Source organism: Terrapene carolina, unplaced genomic scaffold (assembly GCF_002925995.2).
Source record: "Terrapene carolina triunguis isolate 2854851 unplaced genomic scaffold, T_m_triunguis-2.0 Scaffold604, whole genome shotgun sequence".
NCBI lineage: Eukaryota > Metazoa > Chordata > Testudines > Emydidae > Terrapene > Terrapene triunguis.
In genome coordinates, this window is record NW_020664955.1 from 221,194 (window position 1) to 240,393 (window position 19,200).

The 19,200-nt window shown below is 48.1% G+C and overlaps 1 protein-coding gene across 1 annotated transcript in view; it reads right to left on the minus strand.

The window, feature by feature from the left end:
- The window catches only part of ILRUN (inflammation and lipid regulator with UBA-like and NBR1-like domains), a 54,638-nt gene that overhangs the window by 12,002 nt on the left and 23,436 nt on the right, over positions 1 to 19,200 (minus strand). Inside the window, exons 3-4 of the mRNA XM_024200215.3 lie at positions 9,238 to 9,435; positions 1,879 to 2,207 (exon numbers count right to left, since the gene is read on the minus strand). Of these exons, the coding sequence (XP_024055983.1) occupies positions 1,879 to 2,207; positions 9,238 to 9,435 (527 nt within the window). The remainder of the gene's footprint in view (positions 1 to 1,878; positions 2,208 to 9,237; positions 9,436 to 19,200) is intronic.

The window sequence follows — 19,200 nt, forward strand, 5'->3', positions numbered from 1 at the left end:
GTGCAGGCACAAAATGTCCAAGCTCAGCTGAAAATTTATTCCCAAGGGTCTGGCTATACTGCAAGTGAACGCGTGATTGGTCACAGGTATACCTACCTAGCTTTAATCTAGCTAGCATGGGTAACAACAACGTACATGTGTTGGCACGGACAAGCAACCAGAATACATACCCAGGGACTCTGCAGGACTCCGGCTGCTAACCCATGCCTAAACCCATGACACTACATGTACTCTGCTACTGTTACCCATGGTAGCTAGATTAAAGCTAGCATAGCTCTGCCTACCTTCACTTGTAAGTGTGGACATATTCTAAGACTAGGACAACCAAGTTGTCATGTGTTACATAAACTAGACTTGATTCCATCTGTAGCTGTGAAAAACTGGTAGATTAGTCCAGTATCTCAGCTAAATTAATGAGTTTTTATTTCAGTTCTTTGCATGTACTTAAAACACTCCTTAAAGGTGTCCATTTATCAATCCTGGAAATGCAGCCCTCTAGATACAGAGCATATACATCACACTAATAACGACAGGTCAACTTCCCCCACATTATCCCACCAATGTGCCTCAGCCTTTTACAGCGGGACCACTTATGGGGATAAGCAGAGTTCAGTCGACGGGTACATTAGTTCTTGGAATCTCCATAGGGACTGAGCAGTGATTTGTGATAAGGCCACTGTCCACCAGGGCCTGGACCAAAACACAGTAAGCAATCATCAGACAGTAAGAGCTTTCAGTCACTACTGATTAAGGCTGGATTTGACTTGGCAATCTAGAGATGAAAAGCTTTATATCATTCCCAATTCCCTGAGCAATCAAGCTCCAACTAAGGTTGTTGCGTCCCATCTTGAAGCAGGACCCAATAAGTCTCATACAACTGTTGGTCTGAGGTGTATAATATGAAGAGGGCAATTGATAGTTTGCTGTACAGTTGCATCTCCTATTTTGGTACCTGCTGTAAGTAAAAGTTAGAACAAATATGTAACCTCAGTACAAAGTGGGGTACTATAGAATGGATCCATTTGTACATTACAAGCAGTTTAACCAGTTCATCTACAGCACTGTAGTTCCTAACATTAGGACTTTATTAACGCAAACAGCAACTGAGTGTTCTTGTCCTACATAGCCTGTGTAAAGTACAGTTAAGCATGTTTAAAGGATTTTAAAATCAACTATTCTGGACATAGGACAATACACACCTAGACATGCCTCTTGCAATAATAGGATTTTGAAGTGTAAATAATCCTGCAATTCATTTTTCACGTATTTGTACACACAAGCATCTAAAAAAAGTTAAAATATCACTCAAACTTATTTGTATAGCATCCATCAAGCAAGCTTCTTAAGGAGATTTTAAAACATGATTATAGAGACAAGAAAAGATCACAAACAGGAATGGTCCTCCGACTGACTATTCCTGAACAGTGGCTCCTGAGACCAAAATGTTGAACTAGGCATCCCTCTGCCCATTTGTTACAGCAAAAAAATTCTTTGGATGAATCCCAAGATGTGTAGGATGTATTTTTTTTAAATCACCTATATTTGAGTCTGAAGATATTGTGACTTTCTTCTTAACCATATTGGAGATTGGAGAGGGCTCCAACCACTATCAGTTACAGCACCCAGCCAAGATTAGGTTAACATCAAGAAGGATTTTAAAAATATGGACCTAGTAGAATCTATTGGATGAAAAGGGTGTTTTATTTTGTTTAATATAAGGTGAGGAGCTGGCAGAGTTAGACGGTTTTATATTCAAACCTTAGCAGGTCAGGCGGAGATGGAAAGGAGGGCTTCACAGTTTGTAATGAAGAAGGACTATCACGATACACACCATGGTCTTGTCACCTACCCATTCTCCTGTTCTCCCAGGGCACCTACCTTACTGTACGTCACTACCGACAAGTTGTTCGAGTGACTGCTGGGGGAGAGATTTACAGAGTTTTGTGACAGTCCGTTCTGATCTTGTTCAATTTGGTCAGGAGCAGGCCCCCACGTGTTTTTGCTGATTGTGCCTAGCTCAGAACCCCCAGGGTCTTTTAGGTTGTTTTCATCTGGTTGCCTGTTCTTCTGCGGAGAGGCGAAGGGGTTAAAGTTTCCTTCTACCTTGCGATGTGGTTGTGTGTTGAATTCCGTTTCGAAGGATGACAGCTGCTGCGTTACTCCTAAAAGTCCTCCAGCCTCCACGCTGAGGATCACCCAGATGACATCTGTGAAAAGGGAAGGTCATTTAGGTCACTATTAGATGTAGCTTACAGGGGAACAGGGAGACCACTCCTGCCCCTGTAATACAATAATAATATTTTTAACTTACTTAGCATTTTTCAACCATACATTTTTACAGTGTTTTACAAGCATCAGGTAAGCCTAACACCTCTGAGAAGCATGCAAGTGTTCTGCCAAGTAAGCAACAGTATATGCTACTCAGGACAGCAGCCAAGTACTAAACAAAAAAAGTAATTATTGGCCTCACAACATAAAGGCCCACACACAGTCTAGTTTCCTATAGACTGAAAGCACCAAGAAAGTGAGACTTGCCCGAAGCCACAGAGCAAGAGTGAGTGGCAGACTGAAAGAACCCAGAAGACTACTCCAGTCCTTCACTTTTCTGCTGCAGAATACGCTCATTTACACCAGCTTCGCTTACATCTGTACGTGAGCAATGTGGCTGAGTTATGTAAATGAATTTCCTGATTTTTACATTAGTGGGTTACAAATTGTTGTAATAAGCCATAAATCTAGTGTGTCTGTTCAGTTCATGATTTTTAGTGTCTAGTAGAGTTATGAATTTAAACTCCAAGGGTCGACATTTGAAAGTGTTGTGCAGGTTTTCTTTGAGGAGGACTGAAAGGTCAGATATAGAGCAATAACTTTGTAAAAATCATTCACCCAGAGGTGATAGGGAGTTTTTCGTCTCATTTTCCTGTGTCAGTTCGAGCGTGTAGTGATGGTCCGGTTTCACCCACATAGTTGCTATTGGGGCATTTAGTGCACTGCATGAGGTATACCACATGGTTTGATTGGCACCCAACAAGGACCAAAATGGTGGAGCATCTCTGGTGGACCATCCTTGTTTGGTGAAGGTGATTTTAAGTGTGTTCAGGGGTATATACATGGATTGAACAAAGACACTGAATGTATGGCTTATTACAAAAATCTGTAATCCACCAACGACCCCTTTTTGTCCTATGACTGCAGAGGTGTTAACCGGCCACTATCTAGAATGGTCCCTTAGAAGAGTGGTGCCCAACTTATTACACAGGACAGCCACAGAAACCGAAGCACAACCTTGTGTGGGCCAAACAAATTCTACATATTTTAGTAAGATTAAAAGTCACCTGTCTTGATTTATATTTTAAATTCAGCTTGTTTCATATGTATTTTGATAGGTAGCTTTTGTGTACAGTATTGTTTATTTACACACTGGTGTAAACTAAAATGATGTAAGCATGAGACAAAACACTAATGAATCAGCCTCTAGTATATTGCGTTGAAGCAGGCTGCGGGCGTTATGAAATGCTCTGGTGGGCCATGTACGGCCCGCGAGCTGTCTGTTGGGCACCCCTGCCTTAGAATATGGGCTAACCACTTATGCTGAACAATCTGTTCCACCTTGCATTTAGCTGTGCAGCTCAGAGTATCTTTCCCAGATCTGAAGAAGAGCTGTGTGTGGATTGAAAGCTTGTCTCTCTCACCAACAGAAGTTGGTCCAATAAAAGATATTACCTCATCCACCTTGTCTCTCTAATCACCTGCTGGTTTTCCTCCAGATAAAGTTAATCTGCAAGCAGCCCAGCTGCTTGCAACACGCTGCCAGTGGCAGGCTAGGGAAAAGAGGACAGCAAGTTCCTTTACAGTTTAGTGTAGCTACCAGTGCTTCTCAAACAGCCCAACTCACAGCATGTCTCTTCTCATTTGCCACCATGCTTAGTTTGACAGGGTTTAGTTGCCTTTACTTTACTAAGCGAGACTAACGGGAGTCACTAGCGCCTTTTCTGCTCCCAATATTCCTTTTTCATAGCCATCTTAGTTCGTATATGAATGTATCAGCAATCAACACCCCCATATCCTACCCATGTTTAAATCCTTTATGAAACATCAATTAGGATACTGAAAAGGCACAAGAATTTAGACTAAATCCAATTACTTCTACAGAGGATTCTTCTCTCTTGGTTATACCAACATGGTCAGCAGCTTTCTGCAAAAAAGGTCTGGCAAGTAGTGAAGTGGTGCCATCTGCTGTTAATCTCTGGCAACTCCTCAAGTTTTATCCCAGCATTAGAGGACATGTCAATTCAGGAAAGGCCAGAATGATTAACATGTCATCATGCTTTTAAAGCTTTTTTCCCCTTCCCTATTTGAAAAGGAACTGCAGAGTTTGGACTTGAAACTTTCTGACATGCCCCCATCATTAGTGGAACATCTGTAGACTGAAAATTATAAGCAAAGTAGCCCAAAAATTATTTCCTTTACCCACCTGCCAAGCTCACAATTTAGCTATTTGACCTGAAAAAGCTAATGAAATAAATGCTCCCTAACACAACAGTTCCTCTATTGGAGAGGCCGGAGTCTGAGCCTGGCATGTTGTACCACATAGGTACAAGAGGCCATGTGTCCTAGAAGTTTCAGGCAATTCCTTGCTATGGTGGTTGGAAAATGCCTGAGACTTCAAATGATGTCACCCAGGGCCAAAACCTCGCTTGCGGAAGGTATGCCCTGGCGTGTGTCGAGTCCAGCACTGCTGCTATGAACTCTATCCACTGAACAGGGGAGAGCATTGATTTTCCCACGTTCAGGATAAGGCCCAGTTCATCGAACGTCTTTCTTATGAAGTCGACTTGTAGCGCCACTTGAGCCCTGGAGTGGCCCTTGATCAGCCAGTCTTCGAGGTACGGGAACACCTGTATCTGCCGCCTGCGCAGGAACACAGCCACAACTGCCATGCATTTGGTAAACACACGAGACACCACTGACAGGCCAAAGGGGAGGACTGTGAACTGGTAGTGTTTGCTTCTCACCACAAACCTGAGGTACCTTCTGTGGGACGGTGTAATTGCTATATGAAAGTACGCATCCTTCAAGTCAAGGGCGGCATACCAGTCCCCTGGATCCAAGGAGGGGATGATGGAGGCCAAAGAGGCCATGCGGAACCTTAGTTTCCTCATGAACTTGTTGAGCTCTTGCAGGTCTAGGATGGGCCTTAGCCCACCTTTGGCTTTTGGTATTAGGAAATACTGGGAACAGAAACCTTTGCCCCTCGGCTCCTGAGAAACCTCTTCCACTGCTCCTAGCGATAGGAGTGCACCTCCTGTATGAGGAGTTGCTCGTGAGAAGGGTCCCTGAAGAGGGACAGGGAAGGGTGATGGAAGGCCAGAGAATTGGAGGGAGTATCTCCTCTCTACTATGCAGAGCACCCAGCAGTCCAATGTGATATGGGCCCACACAGGGTAGAAAGGGAATAGTCAGGACGAGAAGGTAAGGCAGGTTTGATCCAGTCCAAGTTCTGGTGCGTCTTCCTTGTTCACACCTTTAAAAGGCCTGCTTCTGACCCCCTGCAGATCCTACAGCAATCCTTTTGACGGCTCTCCCCCAAACACGAAGTACGAGGATCACTTCTGGGCATACACTTGCCGCAGACCTTTGAAGCCAGCAGACCGCGGGATGCCCTAGCGCTGGGATAGTGCTGGAGGGGAAACCCCTCCAAAGGAAACTTAAGAACTAAGTAAAGTACCTACTAACTACTTAACACTAACTACATACAGACTGCCACATGCACTTATCACGACAAGAGCAAGGGGAAGTTCCAGCTAACCCTCACTAGCGGTAAGAAGGAACTGAAGGGGTGGCGAGTCAGTAGGGCCCTATATTGAGCATCATGATGGCGCCACTCCAGGGGGCGCCCGGACCGACCCGACAGATACTGCTAGGGGAAAAGTCTTCTGGCTGCCGTGCGCGCATGCACACCAGATTGGAATTGATATGAACAAGCACTCGAAGAACTAATCATTATTTCCATTACTCCAGCTTTCATTGCCTTTCCCAACCTAACTGGCACAATTTATTTGCAATTATTATGGCTTTGTATTAGCATTAATACAGTTTCATTCATGGGTTAAGAGTCTCAGGCATGTGACTTGCAAGTTAGGTAGCCAAAAAAATTCAGAAACTCAATGTCAGCCCAGTGGTTTAGGATCATCTGAATTCAAATTTGGAGCTCCCTAGATCATGAGGGGCTGGGAGAACTATGGAAGTAGCACATTTAGTCCCAGGAGAAGCACTGTGTGTTATTTTCAAAACACACCTCTGATTAATGCTCTTAAGTAGCACTGCACTCCAGAGGAAGCCATTTCCAATCCTCCTGAGGGAGGAATGATTGTTTTAATACCTTGGTGGTGGGTTTAGGGAGGGAGGGAAACAGAGGGATGGCAAAATTCTCCTCCCAATACACACACATTCAGAGCTAGTCAAAATTAGGTATGCTGCACGTATCTGGAAGGACACCTACTGGTAACAGTCAGCTCCATTACCACCATTTAAGAAAGGGAATTAAAGCACCATATTTCAAAAATCTAACAGGGAAGAAACTAATACATGAGTAGGGATCTAAAAATATGGTATATGCAGAAGATCACCACAGGAAAGCAAATTTCCTCTCTAGATGCCCCACACTTGGAGAAACAAAGACAAAAGAATGCTTCTACAAATAAAATTACTCCCACATTCCAAGCATTAGTAATTTTATGACCAACATCATCTGTAGTTATCCCAGCTAAAATAGGGGTAATCAAACCATGCATCAGAGCACCATCCCATCATGCAGAGGGATCAGGAAAGAATTCCACACACTGTGTACAACACTGAACTGGCTATAAATTATGGGGAGGGATCTTCCTTGGAAGCAAGTTATCACTCTTGATGGATCTGATTTGATATGACACCACTTATGTTTCTAACTGAGGAATGTAAATATCAGGAAGAGCTATAGATGAAAAAAGCAAATAAAGATGATTTATAACCTTTACCCTACACTTTACTTCTAATGACCTTTAAAAATAAAAATCACATGCTCTTACATAGCTTTGCAACAACAAAGACAACTGCAGTTATGTAGACATCCTGAACTGAAATAAAAGCAGGAGAGAAAGCTGTCCTCTCATTTCAGGTATAAATGACATCCCCTTCAAAGAAAGCTCGGATCTGCCGACAGTTCTCAATAAACATGTACATAATTATTTTGTCCCATGGTGGTAATATTTCTCATTTGACCCCATGCATTTAGGGCACTCTATTTGTCAAAAAAAAAAAAAAAAAAAATCATGAAAATCTTGTTAGCAATGTTCTTGCTAGCCGTTAGTATCAGTGAAAGTTCAGTGCAAATCTCAAAAGAGTGAAGTGCCCTGCAGAAGAGGACAGTGGGTTATTTATTATTTAGGTGAGGTCCAAACTATTTTAGGTACTTTCCAAATACAGGCCACGTTTTCCAAAACTAGGTGCATGAGGTTAGGGCTGGTTTACATTTAGGTTTTACTGGGCTAACTATTTTAGTTAAGGGTATGATTTTTTTTCACCCATTTATTTATTTTTACCAACTTAAGTTTTGCCAGTATAACTGCAACGTAGACCAGCCTTAAATCATAGAATCATAGGACTGGAATGGACTTTGAGAGGTCATCTAGTCCAGTCCCCTGCACTCATAGCAGGACTAAGTATTATCTAGACCATTCCTGACAGGCGTTTGTCTAACCTGCTCTTAAAAAATCTCCAGTGATGGAGATTCCACAACCTCCCTAGGCAATTTATTCCAGTGCTTAACAACCCTGACTGTTCGGAAGTTTTTCCTAATGTCCAACCTAAACCGCCCTTACTTGTCCTATCCTCAGAGGTAAGGAAAAACTTTTCTCCCTCCTCTTTCTAACAACCTTTTACATACTTGAAAACTGTTATGTTCTCCCTCAGTCTTCTCTTTTCCAGACTAAACAAACCCCATTTTTTCAATCTTCCCTCGTAGGTCATGTTTTCTAGACCTTTAATAATTTTTGTTTCTCTTCTCTGGACTCTCTCCAATTAGTCCAAATCCTTCCTGAAATATGGCGCTCAGAACTGGACACACTGCTCCAGTGGAGGCCTAATCAGCGCAGAGTAGAGCAGAAGAATTACTTCTCATGTCTTGCTTAAACACTCCGGCTAATACATCCCAGAATGATGTTTGCTTTTTTTGCAACAGGGGGTACACTGTTGACTCACTATGACCCCCAGATCCCTTTCCACAATACTCCTTCCTAGGCAGTCATTTCCCATTTTGTATGTGTGCAACTGATTGTTCCTTCCTAAATGGAGTACTTTGCATTTGTCCTTATTGAATTTCACCCTATTTACTTCAGATCATTTCTCCAGCTTGTCCAGATCATTTTGAATCAGTATAGTTGGGAACAGCCATGGGAATAGCCATGCAGTGTAAAATATTTCTATGCTACTATAACTGCACCCAAACTGGGGGAAGGAAGGCAGGATTTGAGCAACTTTAATTATACCAGTATAGTAGAATCAGCACAACTTCCTAGTTTAGATAAACCCTTAGACTTCAAAGTCCATACTTACGTGCCTAGCTAAACTGCATGATTTTCAAAAGTGCTGAGCACTGAACAGCTCTCACTTGAGCAAAAAAATTCCTGATATGGACAATTAGACTGTAAAATAGTCTTCCATGAAAACTGGTGAAAACTCTTTTGTTCCACTCTTAAAACTGAATTGGAAAAAACCTGAAGGATCAAGTAGAGAGAACAGTCCAGCATTGGTCCCAAGGGAATAATCTAGATCAACTCATAGGTCTTCACCATTTCATTTTCTATGTTTAGTTTCTTGGATCTGATAGATCTGCATCCTCCTACTCCTAGTACAAACATGGGGAATGCAATCTGAATGTACTTCAGGATTAACATACTGGCCTTCTGGGATGCTGAAGACAGCACTTATCACAGGACATATACCAAGGACCATCACAATAAAATGCCCAGTGCTCCTCACACCTTGCCAGAGGGAGGTGCTGTATTGGCAGCTATTCCATTAAAACACACAGGAATAAAAATTACAGTACCTCTAGATTATCATTTGGATATTAGGAGGGTGACTGGGATACCAGCAAGTATCTGGCCAACAGCAATACAGGGATGAAGACTCCTACCTTGTGTGCTTTGGGAGCATTACAAATAAGAGAGAACTGCAAAGAGAGGAATAACTTACCTCCATAATAGAGTCCTGTAGCAGTGCACATGCGCCACTGTCCCTGATACATTCCCGCTGTGCTGGGGCTGCACATCTGAACGCTGACATCTGCAATCTCCTGGGGCTCTAGCGACCTGACCATCACCATGTTTACATGGCCAAACTGGTCTCCCCCGACGTACTTAAGACAAACCCCTGGGGGCCACGCCTCTGTCCCTGATTGAGCAGAAAAAGGTATTAAAGTGTCAGTGACAATGCAACTGTAGCGACTTCGCATCCGCTTCTTTTCTGGCAAGTGCCTGCTCGAGTAGATAAACATTTTATTAAATTAGTTACACTGCTCTGTTAAACAGTCAAGGAGATGTCAAGTTGGCTAACAGATACCAACCTAGTCAAATTTTCTAGCTCTCATACAACAGCAAGGGGAGAGAAAGATTTTCACACAAAACATAACTGTTCCAGCACGTGACCAACTGAAAGGAAAGACCTGTAGAATATGCACAAGTCCTTTAAAAATTGAGAAACCCAGAGCAGTAGTTTAGCAAAGTCCAACAGTAATCAACATATCTGAGTGATACCTGTGATGACACATTCAGCTGCACGTTAGCCACATTGGGGACACATATAGCACTCAATGAAGATGACCAGCTAGTTTTTCATCTTAATTTTACTGTTTTCGTCCCCCCCCATTGCATAACTGAAAATATTTTAATAGGAAACACACAAGACATTTTCCTTCAGGGGGGCATGTTCCTTTTTCAGTTTGTTGGCAATCTTGGGAAGAGCAAATGCTTTTGTGCTCCCTGTTTGTAAATTTGTGAACTAGAAATAACATCTTCTATATTGTTTTATTTCTCCTTCCTGCAGTGAGCCCCTCCCAGCTCCATGATGGTGTGGCTGAACTCTGACAGCGTATACTGAGATTCAAGTTTAGATTGACGTTCTAGGGACTGATGTTGTATAGCATGAAGGAATGGCGCAAAGTGGTATTTGGTGCACATGCAACAGCTCATTTGAGGGCAGATGCAGCAGTTTCATGCAACGGCAAAAGAGGAGGGGATGGTGAGATGGAAAAACTGAGGAGAATGGCTTTGAAAGAGTTGTAGAGCATGGCTCCAGTGGGTGTGTGAAGATCAGTGTCAACAGGGCATTTGGATACTCTCTTGCTCTGAGAATGTGATATGAGCTGGACTGAGAAATTTGGTCTTTGGGCTGTAGGGATTGCATTCTGCCTGCTCTAAGTTAATGGGAGCGGTTTAGGGAAGTCCATGGGCTGCAGAGAAACTTGGACAGACATATATGATTATTGCAAGCCTATGCTGAGATGGCAACTCTGGATAGGTATTAGTGACCAAGGGACATCTTGTAGGAGCATTCCTTGAGAGAGACTCTTTCATAAAGTCGGCTATTCTCTGGAGGTACTGCAGCAAGGGCATGGCAGTGAATCATGATTTGTGGGGTTTGGACCTAGAGAGAAAACCATCAACTGAGGAAGTATCAGTGCGGGATAGTTGGAATGGGATCAGGGCAGCTATCTTTGGATCCAGCTACAGTTAGAAACAGCACGAAGGTTGGGGATCCTTGGAAAAGGAAGATCTGAGTGGTTAGCAGGCCTTATGCTGTGATGTGTGGGAGTTATGGAGTGTGACGACTTTTGTGTGAAAGGGTGTGCAGCCTGGCAACATGGTTTTGGTTTAAATAATGTGTGATTTTTATCAGTTTTAATGGCTTCAAGTTTGCCATGTGCTTAGAGTGCTATAGCTGATAAGCGCCATTAAAACAAAATGAGGATTGTGTCATTCTATTTCAGTACATGCATTTCTCAGGAGATGACAGATTGCAGTAACTGTCCAAAGGAGCTTGCAGCAGTTAGAGGTAGACTGGGAGATGAAAGTAAGTCTGTTGAATCGGGGTGATTCTTTAGTGCTATTATACAAGATTGGCTAGCCTGCAAAAATACTATCACACTGCAGGAGGACTGGACCTTAGTTTTTGATAACAGGCAAAAAGCCCCTGCCTGAAACCAGTTTATTCATAAACAGAACTACATGCTTACAGAACTCTAATTGACCTGTTCAACCAACTAAGTACACAACAGCTCTGCTCTCTGCATCAGACAGAATGCAGCTCTGCCACACCAAATCCCTCAAAGCGATGCCTCGCTCTGTTTTTTTCATGTTTTAGAACTGAAGTCATTTAATCAAGGGTTGCTGCAGGATCATTAAGAATCTTGGCTTCACTTCAGCATCTACCTAGCAAGATCTAATCTTGAACATTCCAGTCCTTGGATATTAAATATTAATTAAAATATTTTTTAAATGTAAGACACTGGCCTAATCTGCACAGTAACACCACCACCACAAAAACCTGGATTGAAGCTAAACCAAGTTGTAACAGTGTAATCTGGCCTTTGTGGATAAGGCGAAGTATTGTTATAGCCAAAATTTACAAAATAAAGTAATGCTTTAGCCCTGGTGGAAGCCAAAACAAAGTTTGGTTTTGACAGGAAGCCACAAAAACCAAGGAATTTTAAGTTGAAACTGTTTCCTTCAACTCCCTACCCACATCCTACAAGACCCAAGGACTTTAGGAAGGGAAACAAATTTTAAAGACAACATAAAATTCACTGTATCTAACAATTAATCTAGAAAAAAAAATTTAAGAAACTGAAAAAAGACGGTTACTCACCGTTGTAACTGTTGTTCTTCGAGATGTGTTGCTCATATCCATTCCAGTTAGGTGTGCGCGCGCCGCGTGCACGATCGTCGGAAGATTTTTGCCCTAGCAACCCCGGTGGGTCGGCTGTGGAGCCCCCTAGAGTGGCGCCGTTATGGCGCTGGATATATACCCCAGCCGACCCAGCGCCCCCTCAGTTCCTTCTTGCCGGCTACTCCGACAGTGGGGAAGGGGGGCGGGTTTGGAATGGATATGAGCAACACATCTCGAAGAACAACAGTTACAACGGTGAGTAACCGTCTTTTCTTCTTCGAGTGCTTGCTCATATCCATTCCAGTTAGGTGACTCCCAAGCCCCACCTAGGTGGCGGGGTCGGAGTGAGACATTGCTGTGTGCAGAACCGCTGACCCGAAAGCAGCATCGTCTCTGGATTGTTGCACCAGCGCATAGTGAGTAGCAAATGTGTGAACCGATGACCACACTGCAGCTCTACAAATGTCCTGGATCGGTACTTGAGCCAGGAAGGCAGTCGAGGAGGCCTGGGCCCTCGTGGAATGAGCAGTGAGGCGTGGCGTCGGTACACCGGCCAGGTCGTAGCAAGCACGAATGCAGGACATAATCCAAGAGGACAGGCACTGTGAAGAGACCGGTGAGCCTTTCATCCGGTCGGCCACTGCAACGAAGAGTTGCGTTGTCTTCCTAAATGGCTTTGTACGGTCGATATAGAAAGCCAGGGCCCTGCGAACGTCTAAGGAATGCAAACGCTGGTCTTGACGAGTAGCGTGCGGCTTCGGATGGAAGACTGGAAGGAATATGTCCTGATTAATGTGAAAAGGTGACACCACCTTCGGAAGAAAGGCAGGATGGGGGCGAAGCTGCACCTTGTCCTTGTGGAACACCGTGTAAGGGGGCTCGGATGTCAGCGCCCTGAGTTCAGAGACGCGTCGTGCTGAGGTGATGGCCACGAGGAAGGCTGTCTTCCAGGATAAGTACAGGAGTGAGCAGGTCGCCAATGGTTCAAACGGAGGCCCTGTGAGCCTGGAGAGCACGAGGTTGAGGTCCCACGTCGGAACCGGCTGTCGTTGCTGTGGGTACAGTCGGTCTAAGCCCTTGAGGAATCTAACGACCATCGGGTTAGAGAAGACCGAGGACGTGAGTTCTCCTGGGTGGAAAGCGGAAATAGCGGCGAGGTGAACCTTGATTGAGGATGTCGCCAAGCCTTGCTGTCTTAAGGACAGGAGGTATTCCAGTATGCAGGGGATAGGTGCCTGCAAGGGAGAAGTAGCACGTTGCTCGCACCAACAGGAGAACCGCTTCCACTTGGCTAGATAAGTGGTTCGCGTAGAGGGCTTTCGACTTCCCAGCAGAACCTGCTGGACGGCCTGCGAGCACTGCCGCTCTGTCCGACTCAACCATGGAGCATCCACGCCGTGAGGTGGAGGGACTGTAGGTCGGGGTGACACAACCGGCCGTGGTCCTGGGAGATGAGGTCCCGACTCAAGGGGAGCGTGATCGGCGTTCGTACCGAAAGATCCAGCAGTGTGGAGTACCAGTGTTGCCTCGGCCAGGCGGGGGCGACTAGAATCACCCGTGCATGATCCCTGCGGATCTTGAGCAGTACCTTGTGGACCAGCGGAAATGGAGGGAAGGCGTAGAACAGGTGGTCCTTCCATGTTAGAAGGAAGGCGTCTGACTGAGAGCCCGGGGCTCGTCCGTGCAGGGAGCAGAATACCTGGCACTTCCTGTTGGCCCGAGATGCAAAGAGGTCGATCTGGGGAAATCCCCACCTCTGGAAGACGGAATAGATGACGTCCGGGCGAATTGACCACTCGTGTGTCTGGAAGGACCTGCTGAGACGGTCCGCCAGCGTATTCTGGACTCCAGGAAGGAAGGATGCCGTAAGATGTATCGAGTGGGCGATGCAGAAGTCCCACAGGCGAATGGCCTCTTGACATAGGAGCGATGAGTGGGCTCCGCCTTGCTTGTTGATGTAGAACATTGCCGTGGTGTTGTCGGTGAGAACCAACACGCAACGGCCCTGTAGGAAGTTGAGGAACGTCTGGCAAGCTAGGCGCACCGCCATCAGCTCTCTGACGTTGATGTGGAGGGCTAGTTGGGCCACGGACCAGAGGCCCTGGGTATGGTGCTCTCCGAGGTGAGCGCCCCAACCTAGAGATGAAGCATCCGTGACTAGGTGGAGGGAGGGTTGTGGGTCGTGAAAGGGTACTCCTGCACAGACCACCGTACGATCCGTCCACCAGGTGAGGGAGGCCCGGACCGAGGCCGGAACCGTGACCACCATATTCAGGTCGTCTCGATGAGGACGGTAGACCGATGACAGCCAAGCCTGCAGTGGGCGAAGTCGTAGCCTGGCGTGCCTGGTCACGTACGTGCACGAGGCCATGTGGCCCAATAGGGCAAGGCAAGTCCTTACGGTGGTGATTGGAAAAGTCCTGAGTCCTTGAATGACGCTTAGGATGGTCTGAAAGCGGCTGTCGGGGAGGATAGCTCGGGCGCGTCTGGAGTCCAGAACTGCCCCGATAAACTCTATCCTCTGAGTTGGTACCAGGGTGGATTTTTCTCTGTTGAGTAGAATGCCCAACTCGTGGAAAGTGTGTGTCACCATGCGGACATGAGCCTGCACTTGGTCCCTGGTGCGGCCGCGTACCAGCCAGTCGTCCAAGTACGGGAACAGCTGTATCCCTTGTCGACGAAGGAAGGCTGCGACGACTGCCAGACACTTTGTGAACACTCTGGGAGCCGAAGACAAGCCGAAGGGAAGGACTGCAAATTGGTAGTGCATTGCGCCTACTACAAATCGTAGGAAGCGCCTGTGAGGCGGATAGATCGCTATGTGAAAATAAGCGTCCTTCATGTCGAGGGCGGCGAACCAGTCTCCAGGATCCAGTGAAGGGATGATGGTCCCCAATGAAACCATGCGGAACTTCAACTTTACTATGAATTTGTTGAGTCCGCGCAAGTCTAAGATGGGCCGTAGACCCCCTTTTGACTTGGGGATCAGGAAGTAGCGGGAGTAAAACCCCCTGCCCCTTAGCTCCGATGGAACCTCCTCTATGGCCCCCAAAGAGAGGAGCCCAAAAACCTCCTGTGTAAGGAGTTGCTCGTGAGAGGGGTCCCTGAAGAGGGACGGGGAGGGGGAGTGGGAGGGGGGGGGCGAGGAAAATTGGAGGGCGTATCCCCTCTCCACCATGCGAAGGACCCAGCGGTCCGAGGTTATAAGGGACCAAGCACGGTGGAAGCGGGAGAGGCGATCCCGGAAGGGAGGAGTTGGATCCTGGATACAGGCCGAGGTGCCGTCCTCGACCGCACCTTCAAAAGTTTTGCCTAGGCCCTGAAGGTGGCCTAGGCTGTCCCTGGTTTTGACCAGGTTGAGGGCCGGTCGACCTCCGCCTGCCCCCTCGACCCCGCCGCCTGGCAAAGTCCTGTCTAGGACGCGGCGGGGGAGGGTAAAATCTCTGTGGCGGTGGCCGGAAGGGTCTGCGCTGAGGCCCCGGGACATGCATCCCCAGGGAGCGCATCATTGTCCGCGAGTCCTTGAGGTTTTGGAGCCTCGCGTCAGTCTTCTCTGAAAAGAGTCCCTGTCCCTCAAACGGCAGATCTTGTAGCGTCTGCTGTAGCTCTGGTGGCAAGCCAGAGACCTGGAGCCAGGAGAGTCGCCGCATGGCTATCCCCGACGCCAGGGTCCTAGCTGCCGAGTCTGCAATGTCAAGCGAGGCTTGTAAGGAGGTGCGCGCCACCCGCATACCCTCCTCTACCAAAGCCCCAAACTCCTCCCTCGACTCCTGGGGAACCAGCTCCTTGAATTTCCCCATCGAGGACCAGGAGTTGAAGGAGTAGCGGCTCAGGAGCGCCTGCTGGTTGGCCGCTCGGAGTTGGAGCCCCCCCGCCGAGTAGACCTTGCGTCCGAACAAGTCGAAGCGCTTAGCGTCCTTCGACTTGGGCGCAGCGGCCTGCTGGCCATGGCGCTCCCGTGCATTCACCGATGATACCACCAGTGAGCACGGCTGAGGATGGGTATACAGATATTCATGGTCTTTGGAGGGGACAAAATACTTCCGCTCCACTCCTCTGGCCGTGGGTGGAATCGAGGCCGGGGTCTGCCAGATGGTGGTGGCATTAGCTTGAATGGTCGGGATCAACGGTAGCGCCACGCGAGAGGGAGCGTCCGCTGACAGGATATTTACAATGGGGTCGTGAACCTCCACGATCTCCTCAATTTGGAGGTCCATATTGCGCGCCACCCTTCGCAAGAGGTCCTGGTGCGCTCGCAGGTCAATAGGAGGCGGACCCATGGCGGATGTGCCCGCTACCGCCTCATCGGGGGAGGAGGAGGAAGATCCCCCCGGTGGCAAGGGGTCCAAGGGTGGTTCCTGCTCCAGTTGTTCCTGTTGAACGTCAGCAGCCCCTGGGACCAGGGCCCCCACCGGAGTGGGCACCGGCGCCTCCATACCACCTGGTGGGGGGCGGGAGATGGTGGCCTCCGGGGCTCTGGGCTCGGAGCGTGCCGAGCGGGACGCAGAAGGAGGGGCGCCTTGCGCCTGGTGGTAGGCCCACGGTGTCCAGAAGGACCAATGCGCAGGAGCTTGCGTAGGGTCCTCCGCTGTCTCCTCCAGGTGGGTGGCCTCCGCCTCCGAGGAACGGGACGCCGACCTCGATGGCCACGGCGGTGCCGAGCGCACCGACACCGGCACCGGATGGTACGGTGCCGATCGGTGCCGGTCGTAGGGCGATCTGTCCCTGCCCGGTGCCGGGAAACGGTGCCGAGATCCAGATCGGGATCGGTGCCGGTAGTCTCTTCGGTGCCGAGAGCCCGATCTGGAGCGGGACGAAGATCTCGAGGAGGCCCGGTACCGGGAGCGGTGCCGGTCATCACGACGGTGCCGGGATCTGGAACGGCGTCGTGAAGGTGATCGGTGCCGCGAGTACGACCGGTGCCGAGGTGACATTCGGCGCCGGGACTCCGAGCGGCGTCGGGACGTGCTCCTGGACCTCGAACGGTGCCGCAAGTCTGGGGCTGGAGACGGCGGGCGCAGCAGGGCAGGCTTGCCCCTGGACTGCAGCTGTCGCGGAGCAGCCGGTGCCGGGAGGTGTGACGGCCCCGGTTCGGTGAAGGCAATCAGGTCCCGTGCCGTTGCAAATGTCTCCGGGGTGGACGGGAGACAAGGTTCCACCACCAACCTAGGTGGGGAAACAGTCCGCACCGGACTCGACGGCCTCGGTGCCGGAGTCAACGGTGGGGCCGCCTGTTGTGGGCGGTCCAACGGCGGACGCGGCTCTACCCCCGGCACCGAGGGAGCCGGGGGCTTCGGCGCAGCCTTGTCCTGGGTCTTGCGGACCTTCTTGTGGCCCGGAGACAGCGATCGGCGCCGAGGCTCCTGAGGCGGGCGCGGTGCCGACGTCGGTCGGTGCCGTGGTTTATCCGTCGCGCCGGTCGGAGCCGCCGGGGCGCTGCGCACGGAGGCGCTCGGTGCCGGGGTGCTGTGCACCGAAGTGCTCGGTGCCGGGACGCTGCGCACCGAAGGAGGGTCCGGACTCAGAGCCGCCTCCATCAGGAGCTGTCGGAGCCTGAAATCTCGCTCCTTCCTCGTCCTCGGCTTGAAGGCCTTGCAGATAGGGCACTTATCTGCGGGATGGGCCTCCCCAAGGCACTTCAAGCAGGAGCTATGCGGGTCGCTTGTTGGCATGTGCTTCCCGCAGGACGCGCACGGCTTAAAGCCAGGAGCCTTGGGCATGAGCCCGGCTGCGCGCCGGGGGGAAAAGGGGGGAGACAACCCCCTAAACCCCCGCTAACTATTTACAACTAAACAAAAAACTAACAATTAACTATCTAAAGGACTATAACAACTATATACAACTATCTACACTAATGAAAATGAGAAAGCTAGGGAGAGTGGAGATCAGCTATGCCGCGCTCCACAGTTCCAACGACCGTCAGGGGCGGTAAGAAGGAACTGAGGGGGCGCTGGGTCGGCTGGGGTATATATCCAGCGCCATAACGGCGCCACTCTAGGGGGCTCCACAGCCGACCCACCGGGGTTGCTAGGGCAAAAATCTTCCGACGATCGTGCACGCGGCGCGCGCACACCTAACTGGAATGGATATGAGCAAGCACTCGAAGAAGAATCCACGTTTTCATGAAGGCACATCTGTCACTTGTGGGAGGGATTTTATGACGTAACCATAAAAACAAAGGGAAAAAAACCAAGAGAATGAGGACGGGGAAGCAAAGGGTTTTTAGTTACTAGAAACAAGTCTGTCAGTCAACAGTAGATCTCACCTATGGGGATTTCATTTGGAGCTAGTATTTTCCAGCCTCATCCTGAAAGGTTCTGAAGCTTAGATAGGACCAGGACTTTTAGGAAACTCCTCCTCAACTGCTGAGAAGATTATAGTGCCTTTACTGTGGGGGTTGCTAAGGTGAAAAACTTGTTCCCCCTGGATCTATCCCTCATCACTTGTCAAGAATGTCTCATATTTGACACTAACTGTCCATATATTATATACATCGTAAACGTACAGATTTGCCAAATAGTTTTGCACATTAGAAATAAAGTGCTCCACAGTCACCTTTCCATTTTACTCAAACAGCCACCAAATACACACAGGAAAGTCCAATATGACACCTAAACCCTCTCTCTGCAATAGATATTTTTTCATAGGATCGCCAGCTTACAAAGTGTTGAGTCTCTCTTTACCTCACTTCTTGCCCTTATGTCCTGTATCCAAGTCTAAGTTTTTAGGATGGTGGGCTTTAATAACGTTTGTTTTATAATGTTTAGCATATTACTATACAGTGCTCCAAGTTCTGTGGCATGAAGAGTCATTTATGATTTTTAACACAGCTGTAATTTGCTCACACGCGATTAAGAACATTAGTCCTTGTTATGCTATCATTCTGCACAGAAGCAGCAAAAGCATGACAATTAAATTCAGATACACAGGTTAACTACTCATACGACAGCTGGTCATTGCAGCACTCGAGGACAAAGTATTATCTCCCTTTGAAACCACGGATCTCATTTTCCTCCCGTAATTACATCTCAATAGATAAGCGCTGAGAGTTTATTTTGCCTGGCCTCACTTCAGACTCACACGGAGATGACTGTTTTGGCTCACCTCACGCTGGAATGTTGTCTCCACAAACTTGCATCACATCCTCTCCTCTAGGAACTGCCACAAGATTACTCTGCTCCTAATTTCACACAATTCAGACAGTTTTAATAGAATTGCAACTGTCACAGCCTTGCAATGAGAGTAATTTAGTCTGAGCTTACACCATCTCTT